This window comes from Montipora foliosa, chromosome 11, assembly GCF_036669935.1.
Source record: "Montipora foliosa isolate CH-2021 chromosome 11, ASM3666993v2, whole genome shotgun sequence".
Classification (NCBI taxonomy): domain Eukaryota; kingdom Metazoa; phylum Cnidaria; class Anthozoa; order Scleractinia; family Acroporidae; genus Montipora; species Montipora foliosa.
Window position 1 is genome coordinate 16,962,172 of NC_090879.1, and position 10,560 is coordinate 16,972,731.

Here is a 10,560-nt window from a genome sequence, read left to right on the forward strand (position 1 = left end):
GTTGAATGCATGTTTAAGCAAATATGTTGAAACCGTTTAAACGGGCCGTAACAAGTTTTTTTTTTTACCTGGGGGGGGGGGGGGGGACGCCCATACGGAACAGACGGGGATGCTCATCGGAAATTTTGAATTTAACCCCTAAAGGAGACCATCTGGGCGTGGCTCAAGCTTTTTGTGACCCCTAAAGGAGACCAATCTGGTCGTGGGTTAAGCAAATTTTGACCCCTAAAAGAGACCGCTTAAAACACACACAAATACGACATGCAATGAGTTTTAATTATATGACGACAATCATCGAATGCTTTTATCTAAAAGTAGTTTTAAAATGCAAAATTTGACTTCTGTTTCTCTTCGCGAAATTCTGTGTTTCTTCGCGGAACCCTAAACGAGACCTTAGCGGCTTAAAATATTGGCACTTTGCCCGGAACACCCTAAGCGAGACGACGAGTATCCCTGTTTGTTTCATATGGGAGTCCCCCCCCCTTCCGGGTCTTTTTCCCTTAAAATCCAATTTGTAAATAGCAGGATGCCTTCTGTGAGAAAACTCGAATGTTGATGATGGTATAACCATTACCGATATCAAGCACCCAACCAATGTTTCATTCCTAGGGTATTGCTTCCTTCTTCAAGATGTTTGTTTTTTGTTGAATTAAAATTTCCCCCCACCCGCCCAAGCAACACTTCTATATTTCAATTCACCACTATCAAAATTACCACAATACTTTTTGCTTGTCCCTCCATATTGTGCATAAGCATTGTCCATTGTTTTTATTTTCTCTTGGGACCAAGAGAGACTGGAAACAATGCTTATGCAAAGTTTTGGAGGGACAAACAAAGTGTATCATGGTATTTTTAATAGTGGCGAATTTGGTTTGGAGCATGGCTATAACCATTTCCCATCTCCTACATCATATATTCCTTCATCAAAATATTCGACTCCAACCAAGGACCACATCAAAAGAAACTTGTTTATTTACAACACAAAACTGCTTAAATTTACCAGTACAAAAAATCTTAAAATGAATCGCTATTTATCGATTTGTCTTATTTCTTACTTAGAATATGAGCTTGCAGGTTGTAAAAACAAAATAACAATATTATTATCAATAAACAAACAAGCAAACAGCCTGCACATCTCAGCACACCAACACTCAAACTACACACCTTGCATAATGTTTACCAAAAGCATTTTAAAAAGATAATTCATCAACAGAGAATGATCACTTTACTTTCAAATGCTCGCTCTGTAGAAATGTTATTGTCAAAGTTACATGCACTCTATCAGAAAAGAGTGTTTCTTATCACTAGACTGACAAAGTTGGAGAACTTTGAGTGTACAATAACAATAATAATAATTATTATTATTTATTATTGTAGACATGTTTTGCAATGCTATTGTATGGTTAGTCCTAATCTTAAAAGCTGCTGGAATATCATTAAACGTTTCTCTCAAGACTCTTGATGCACAATCAATGCTGCAATAAATTTTAATACAAAGATAAATAGAATAGTGATAATTGCTAAGTAACATTAAGCTTCTCAGCTTTTCTTTTTGTGCTAGTTGAACATGGCATCTCTCTGGTCATAAAGATACTGCTTTCCCTACAAACTAGGTACATGTACGTCACAACTACAGTGCAGCTGCTCTACCAATTCAAGACCCATCACTGCTGGGAATGCTTTCCTGTGGTTTCATCACATCAGGTAATTCTGGAGGGGTGGACAAGGGTGCAATCACCACTGGCTCAAACTCTCCGTCTATAAAAAAAGCACAAGAAAAATACTCCTGTTGCAAACCAAGTTTCGTTACTATTCAAATTTTAGCAATATGATCATTAATTTAAAAGGGTCTTTTATTCAACAATCCAGGCTAAAACATTAAAAGCAGAGCCACCAGTTTTCTTGCATTTGATTAAGTGGTTCAGCAGATTATCAGCCTTTGACTAGCTACATGTACCAGGTTGCCATCAAGATATGCAATTCCTAAGTCTTTCAACCCTTTTTTACCACGACAAGCAATTGATCCATCATCTTTGAATCAAGGAAAGCTAAAAATTGCAATGACACTATTTGTTACTGTCTCCTCTCCTATGGATGGAAAATGCAAAAAGTTAATGTTATTACGTTACATGTATGTGTTACTTGGTACCACTTTTGCAATTTCTGTCTGCTCATGTGTGGTATTTATTTAATTGATACTTTTCGAAGCTGCTGCCTAAGAAAATTTTCCGGAAGCCCTTCGGGCTCTCAAAATTACAAGTTAGTAGCCTGAGTCATTTTTCAAGAGCCTAGCCCCTTCCCCCCCAAAGTCAAGTGTTCTGCCTTAGTTATAATTACACGAAAGATGTAAATGTGCCACAGATGACTTACCAAAAAACTGGTGTGTACCTTATGACAGTAAATGTTGTATTTATAAACAAAGTTAATAAAAGCTATCACAGTTTTCCAATTCAATTATACTGTGTTTATCTTCAGGATCAAGGGCGATAGTAGTCACAATTCTTGATCCTGTCCGTCGCCCATCAACATTCCATGTCGGAATAGTAAAAGTACGAGTACTTCAGAAAATAATTGATCGCCTTTTGGTTTATTTGTTTGTTATTTTTTTGCTCGCACATCTAAGTGCATAAAGGTCCAGGTATTTTGGGGTTAGGGAAGAACCTTCACCGTCCTTCTATCCATTGCTGAGAACAGGGGAAAATATTCAAATAGTGAAAATCCTTTGAGGCTCGCTTACAATGAGAGCAAATAAGTGAAAGGTTGACAAGCCGTGTCCAAATTCGTTGTAACGCGAGCCTCGAAGGATTTTAAATATTTTTCCGTTTCTCAGCAATGGATACTTGCTGGACCTTGAAACTTGGTCAAAGAGAAGTAAATTTATCCACGTGGCCATCCCCGGAGTTTGAGCGTGACTGGTGCCAGAGAAGTGTGATTTTATCGGCAGGATGCAAGGTTAACTAGAAATTACTTTCGAGCCTTTCCTTTATTTAAGTATGAGTGACAACCCGGGAATTTGAGAAGTTGCTTAAATCGCATTCAATCAGGCAAATAACCACGCAAGAAGCGAGAAAGTCACCAGGACAATAAAGTACGGCTTTTTTCGTCAGAGCTTTTGCATGTAAATATCTTTTTCAGTTTGTTATCGAGATTCCCAGACAAATCCTTATAATTTTTTAGCCTCCGAGTCTGGGCCGCCTGTGATGGACGTAGCATTTGCATATTTGGGAATCACATTGCGACCCAGTCTCTGTGCACTACCAGGTGATAACGCAACAAAAACCCTTTGCAATATTGAACATGTTTACAAGTTGAAGAGTCGTTTATTTGTGTTTATTGAATCTGTTAAATCTGGACCTATGAAAATATTACATGAGGCATACCCTAGGGTTCATCTCTGGGCCCTCTTCTGTTTCTACTTTATGTAAATGATTTGCCGACTCTCAGTGCGGAGGTTTGCTGATGATATGATACTAACTTGTTTTTCACTAGTGATTGTATACAACATCTTGAATCTGTTGTAAACTATGACCTGAAACTAATTTATAAATATTATGCTCCAAACAAGTTGTCAATTAACTTTTCAAAAACAAACTACTGGTATATGCTAATTCCATCTTCTAGATGCCATCCAAGAATAACTAACTATTGACAATATAGAGCAAAAAGGTTATATTAAATATCTGGGAGTCTACATTAAAAAGCAAAAAATATTGGAATCCTAACAAAATTAAGATATTATTTGAATTTTAACAAGCTCAAACAAACATATTATGCTTTAATTTATCTATAATTAAATTATTTGAGTTGTGGCAAATAGTATGGGGTTGTCCCTTTAAAACTAGATTACACTGTCTCCAAACTAAGCAGAATAAATGCCTCTGAAGAATTTTCTTTGCACATACTCGGGAGAGTGCCAATCCATATTATAAACTCTTTGGAATTCTTAAACTAGAAAAAATATATAAATTCAGAACAAGCTGTCTTATTCATAAAATTATGAATAAAGCTGATTGAATTCCAGATATCATCTCTGATATCCTGACCCCAGCATCTAGTATCCATAGGTATAATACAAGATTTGCTAGTGCAAATATCAACTAATTCTGGAAAATAGTCTTTCAAGTTTGCTGGATCCAACATATGGGAATCTACAGAAAGTTTCATTCTGGCATGCTGATTACATTTCAGAAATAAAAAATGGGGATCACTGAGTTCGTTTTGAGATATGAGCAGCTAAAGCCAAAATATGGGGTGTTTTTGCAGGGCTTTCCTGTTGCTACGTCACAAAAATGACCAAGTTTTGCAGCATGTATTGGTATTGATATGGTACCATAACATTGCTGTTAAATGATGAAGAGTTGTACATAGTGTCAATCCTTCTAATAAGAATGTTTCTTTCAAGTATTAAAACTGGTTTGAGCCACCTTAAAGACAAAATATTAAGATGGATTTTCTCTTGTTATGCGGACCTATTATGCCACAATATTGAGCACATTTTCCTGAGCAACTACATTATTTTGTTTTACATGGTAACATAACAAAGCTGTTTCGTTAAACAGTATTGTTGAGTCAATCTTTCTAAAAGTACAGTTTATTGAAAGTGCTGAAACTGGTCTGAGCCACCTTAACTATTCAAAATCCAACAAAGTGATGTTTGAGGTTGTTTGTATGAAAATCTTCCCTCCCTGAAATTTCTTTAATTTCTTGCCTGAAGTTAGGTCATAAGTAATTATTACTTACCGGTATTCCAAAAATTTAAAAACATTGGGGGGTCACCGACTTTGTTTCAGAGAAAAAGGCAAGGGAAAATGCCTTAATTTTGACAGATGGGTCATCATAACAAGATGTAGCCTTATCTGCTCAAACGTCGAAAATCATAAAGATAATATGTTAGAACAGGGATCGCGTTAACGCAGATATCGTGCATTTTTATGCAAATAAAATCCAAAAAAAGCATGATCGAAATTTTAATGCGTCCCAGGATGTAAGGCACTGACTTAAATAACTCACACAACTTGCTTTGATTTGTCAGTATATTCTGTTGTTTGTAAAACTGTTGGAGCGATCTGTGATCATAATTGAAGTTCTAAGAAATGGGGTTTAAAACATCTAAAAAGGTTAAAACTAAATTTTCGACCGCCTTCTGCGGTCTTCTTCAGAGGAATGTACTCTGCAAGTCACTGAATGCAAAAATATAGCAAAAGACGTCACTGTTCGTTGCTCCTAAGGAAGGAAACCAGTGATGCGTAAACCCTTGGAAAGGGTGCTCTTTCATTAACAGTGTTCTTGTCCAGGAATGAATGTAACGGCTCTAGAAAAAGCCTTTGTCGGCCGGTCCTATGCATATGTGTAAATATTAATTCCAAGTTGGTTACTCTCTATTTCTCATTATTTAAAACATACTCTTTTTCTCGCAGAGGGTCACCAAGATTTTGGGACCCCCCCAAAAATGCTTGGGACCCCAATTTGGCCGAACATGCGGGTCCCAGGACCCAGACTGAAAAATCCTAGTGCCATCCCTGTAGAAATATAGGAGTGGGTTTTTTAGATAATCACATGCCGCTGCGGATGTCAAAAACAGTAGAGTCAATCCTCAACGAACATTTTCACAAGCGCTACCTATTGCAAACCACTTCTGAATTCAGGATACAAGGAAATAAAATTTTAAAAAAAGATAACTTCTTACACTGTGATTTTCTTCCTTTCATCATATTTTGTAGATAGTATGAAGAGTAAGTGAGTCACATTTTAAAAACTAGGGGTTACAGATAATCTAAATGAGTAAAAAGCAGACCCAATAAGTGACGAAGTGAGAAAGAGATGGTGCTGGATTGGACAAGTCCTGAGAAAAGAAGCAAACAGCAACTTTGCTGTTGCCCTTGGATGGAAGCCAGAGGAGAAGAGAAGCAGACGAAGACCCAAAACTACCTGGGGTCACACAGTAGAGAAGGAGAAAGGACAGACAAGGATGGAGCACACGGGAAAGAGCGAGGCAGGCAGGTAACAGTCGCCAGCAGTGGAGGGAAGATGTTTGGGCGTTGTGTGCCTCTTGGCAAAAGGTGAATTAACTTAACTTAACTTAAATCAGGGTTCTCCTTATCAGGCGCTAACCAGTAAAATTTACCGCTTGTAAGAGCACTTATTACCGCCTGCAAACGCTCAGAAGTCGCTTATCCTTTGCAGAACGTCCAACATCAACCAAATGCTTTACCGGTTTGAAAAGGTCCCTTAAATGTTGTGCTGTTTTTCAAGTGCAAAAAAATTCAGAAGAAGTTACTTTGATTTAATAATGTGCAAATTTACGCCTGACACCTTTAGGATTGACAGAGTTTTTTAGCTTATATGGTGATATTTTTAGTTTCTAGTTTTATAATATTTAACTACTTCTCAATTAGTATTTTAATATTTCGTATTTCGAAGCTTAGTACCTTAATATTTTAGTATTTGAGTAATTTATTATTTTAGTTATTTGGTATTTAGTTAAATAGGGCCATAAGGGAGAGTACAGTTTTTTTACTGTAATTATGCACCCTAAAATAAAGTGTTCTAAGTGTTCTAAGTGTTTCTGCATCTAGGTTAAATTGCCATTTGATGCAACACAACCATCAAAATGTAAAACAATTAACGGATTTGAATATCTCAACGAAAGGAAGGCAGCTCAAACGCACTTCCCAAACTCTGATTACTGCTAGTTTAATTTCTAATGACAATATTAATCAATGCCTCAAGTCAAAGACTGTCTAACAGCCTGCAAAACTTTTTAATTTTTCTGTCTTAGCACATGGTATTTTAGATAAGTTTGCTCATCAACAAATAAATGTGTATAAAAAAGAGAATGGCTAGCTTAAGTGCCGAATGAATTTTACAGCAAGCATGATGCAAGCGAAGAGACAACATTAAAAGGGTTAATGCCTTCACCTAAGCTAATAAAGTTAAGCCGATGGCAAAAACAGACGAGAAAGTACAAACGAAACTGTACTGTGGATTGAGTAGGATTATGTTAAACAATAAATCTACCAATGACAGTAAGCACTCACAAATCATTCAAATCATGATGAGTATTGAAGAGGTTTGTTAGTTTACATTAATTAAAACCGGCCCAATTATTAGCTTTATCCTTCATACCTTCTCCTCTGAATGACAAGCTAATCAATGCCGGGGATTGTGCCTTGGCAGTTTGCGTTGTAAAGCCGCAATCCTCCAAAGTTTTAGCATCATCGAGTATCTGATCATCCTTGTACAACCTCTGATCATCAGGACCCTTCTTTGTAATCCCTTCAACCATTTTCTTTAATTCGTAGACAGTGGTGGCTTCCTTGCAATCAAGGAAAATGGTTGTCTTTTCACGACGCACCATCACAAAAATCTCCTACAAATCAAAGAGATTGCAATTCTGATTAGTAGGAGAAGTTCACTGCACTTATCACACGATCTTTAAATGATTCCTAATCACGTGAATAAACTGCCAGAGAAAAATATTTCAAGAGAAAAGAGGCCATTTACTGACCATGATGGCGGTCGACAGAACGTCTGGCCCAATCTCGTTCCCAGGGTCTCCTTTGTCGTGGCAAAGAACGAGGAACGGGGAACGAGGTTGCGGGATATAATTCCATGTCCAAGTACACTAAATAAAAAATCCCACACCCAGTGCCGCGCTAGTTTCCAAGTCTCCGTGACGTAGCCCACAGGAATCAACACTGCAACAGGAATATTGAAAATGGCGACTTCGGGAGGAGAAGTTCCTTCAGCAGACGAACCGACGTCGTCCTCTGGAGCGTCAAATAGCGAGCAACAAACCGGAAACGCGAATTTTGAATGCAACATTTGCCTTGATACCGCCAAAGACGCGGTTATCAGCTTATGTGGTCATTTATTTTGGTGAGAAACTGTATTGAGCTTTATATGGATCATTGATTAGACACGTTTATACATTTACATATTTTTGTTTCCTTACTTAGTTATTAAGATTCTGACTCTTTTTTTTTTTTAGCTGGCCATGTCTTCATAAGGTGGGTTAAGTGGTTTTTGTGATTAAAAACCAAACAAGCATGGTTTAAAAGAATATGTTAGTTTAATTTCGTACATTCATGTATCTCGAAAGATTCATGGACGGATTTCCTTATAAGTCTTTGTTTACTTTTATAACCAGCTGGAAGTATTTTAAGTTAACTGTTTCAATAATGATGAATACAATTTGTATATCTTTCGTGGAAATGCATTTTAATCACATGTTCCTCAAGTGCGAGAAGACTCAATTTCAGTATTATCTTCTGATTGAAAACGGAAGAATATGCCTTCCAATTCTTTCAACCATGTCCATGTCAACCAAGGTCAGACTGTTTCAAGCATGGTTCACGGCAACCTTTGGTTGAGCAGTATCAAAATCATATGGTTGTCATGGTATTTAGCAATCCATGGTGCTAACAAAACTTCAGCATTGATTTCCCAGTTGATAACAAGTTTTGGTCTCTCCACTGATGCCGTATCAGTTACTTGCTGATCCCCCCTCTAGGACACTTGAGGTTTCAGAACTTACTGTTGCAATAACAACAACAACAACAACATTTATTTTATTCTATAATTTACAAAAGGTAATTTACAATCATACAAAAAGTTATCATTGGAAAATTACAAGGCTACCTGGTATACATGTATGTACTGACCCCTTGGGATAACGTAAAAGCTAAAATTGCGAGGGAGCCATATGCAAGTATAGTTGTTTTGACAGAACATCTGGAAATTTTGAGGAAATACACAGTAGTGAGTAGTAAGGGAAAAAGGAAAGACAACTTGCAAATACTATTCTAAGATTTCTTCTCAAAAAGGTCTCTTTTATCTGTCTTACAAATGTCATTTCTCTTCATCATTTAGTGGTTAGAAACTCGACCCAACAAATCTGTATGTCCAGTCTGTAAAGCAGGGATTAGTAAAGATAAAGTGATCCCCTTGTATGGAAGAGGAAGTGCCAAACAAGAAGATCCTAGGTAAGAACCATCCTCAACATACAGTACATGTAGATGGCATTTTTTTGAACCTCTGATCTAAAAAGTACCCCTGTTTTATTATTTTTTTTACAATTTTTTTATTTGGCTAAAAATGTCTAGGACAAAGCTTCTAAATAATAGTAATATTATGTTGCCCTCAGAGAGCTTTCATATGATGGATTAACGTTCTCACTGGTGAACACTTGTTCGGTATACAAAATTACTTAATAATAATAATAATAATAATAATAATAATAATGATAATGATAATGACAATAACAATAACAATAATAATAATAATAATAATAATAATAATATTTTTGTCATTGATCTGAAGAGTGTTCCACTTTAATAATTCTTTTGTTTTCTTTTGTTAGAGAAAAAATGCCACCAAGACCACAAGGAAGGCGACCAGAACCTGAGAATAATGGAGTAAGTGTCACGTAACACTGACTATAAAGTAGAAAGATTCTTCGTGTAACAAGGTGTTGGTTGCTGGTTTTAATCTTTTTGTTTTTCTCAGGCATTTGCTGGATTTGGTGGGTTTGGTGATGGATTCCAGCTTTCCTTTGGCATTGGTGCCTTCCCTTTTGCCTTCTTTTCTACTGTAAGTTGTCAGAATTCATGTGTGTCTGTTTACTTCCAGATCATCAAGTGGCATTGAATTTCTTATTGTTTGGCTTTTTTAGACTGGTATAACTCTTGTGTAGTAGATGGACCCTAACATTTCAGAGAAAAAATGAACACTAATTGGATTAAAAGTGGAACACTTCCAATAACTTCCCTTAAGAAATAGTGAACTGTTATGTTTCATGACAGGAGCATACATGTAATTGCACATGGTCTTGTCGCCAAACAGATACAAACCCACTGTTTCTTATAAAAAGTACTGGCAGTGTTCGACATTTTATCTCTTCTGTTCCATTCTTTACAAGTTGTAACATACATGTACCTGAGCAAAACATCACATTTGCTCACTTTGAGTTTATTTAACAGACTCTAACACATGATTTTCATTTTCGCTGCAGACATTTGGGGGACAAGGGCAAACCACAGGTTAGTATTTTCGCATGAAAATATTATACTATTTGTGTTATGTCTTTATCAATGACATATCTAAGAACATCTGTCTCGAGACTAAAATCAGATTGTAATAAGGCAAGCAAACTCGTTTTATCCAAATTCCTAATACCCCCTTTCTAGATGTCTTCCTCTTTCTTAGGTATGGGATCATTTTTTTTGTATCTGCCATTAAAGTGCATTGAAAATGCTAAATGGATTCTTTTTGTTGGAAAGAGATATAAATAACAGAGGGAGTGCAGATTGTTTAATTTTCAACCAAGGATACTTCCATTTGTAGGGCTCCAATTGGCTTACAACATCTTGCTCATATACCATACTATTGCACCTTAACATAAGAAATTGGTCATATTGAACTTGTATCCTGTCTGTGCTCATGGAATAATAAATACTGATTTATTTTTCTTTGATTTTTTTTTGTTTTTTGCAGCACAGGCAGGGTCACCACAAGCTGACGATGAACAGTTTTTGTCAAAGCTTTTCCTTTGGGTTGCTT

The 10,560-nt window shown here is 36.5% G+C and overlaps 2 protein-coding genes across 2 annotated transcripts in view; one reads left to right on the plus strand and one right to left on the minus strand.

Moving 5' to 3' along the window:
- Nucleotides 1-950: 950 nt before the first annotated feature.
- On the minus strand, nt 951-7,576 carry LOC137974811 (elongin-B-like). Its single transcript, XM_068821803.1, has 3 exons — nt 7,508-7,576; nt 7,126-7,369; nt 951-1,758 (listed from the first exon to the last, which is right to left on the minus strand). Exons 1-3 carry the CDS (start codon nt 7,508-7,510, stop codon nt 1,655-1,657), a joined length of 351 nt encoding a protein of 116 aa, XP_068677904.1. The 5' UTR covers nt 7,511-7,576; the 3' UTR covers nt 951-1,654.
- Nucleotides 7,577-7,686: 110 nt separating this feature from the next.
- Nucleotides 7,687-10,560, plus strand: part of LOC137974810 (E3 ubiquitin-protein ligase RNF185-like) — a 4,502-nt gene continuing 1,628 nt past the window's right edge. Inside the window, exons 1-7 of the mRNA XM_068821801.1 lie at nt 7,687-7,878; nt 7,991-8,009; nt 8,872-8,984; nt 9,362-9,416; nt 9,508-9,591; nt 10,013-10,040; nt 10,495-10,560. The exon at nt 10,495-10,560 is cut by the window's right edge and continues 1,628 nt beyond it. Of these exons, the coding sequence (XP_068677902.1) occupies nt 7,718-7,878; nt 7,991-8,009; nt 8,872-8,984; nt 9,362-9,416; nt 9,508-9,591; nt 10,013-10,040; nt 10,495-10,560 (526 nt within the window). The 5' untranslated portion in view covers nt 7,687-7,717. The remainder of the gene's footprint in view (nt 7,879-7,990; nt 8,010-8,871; nt 8,985-9,361; nt 9,417-9,507; nt 9,592-10,012; nt 10,041-10,494) is intronic.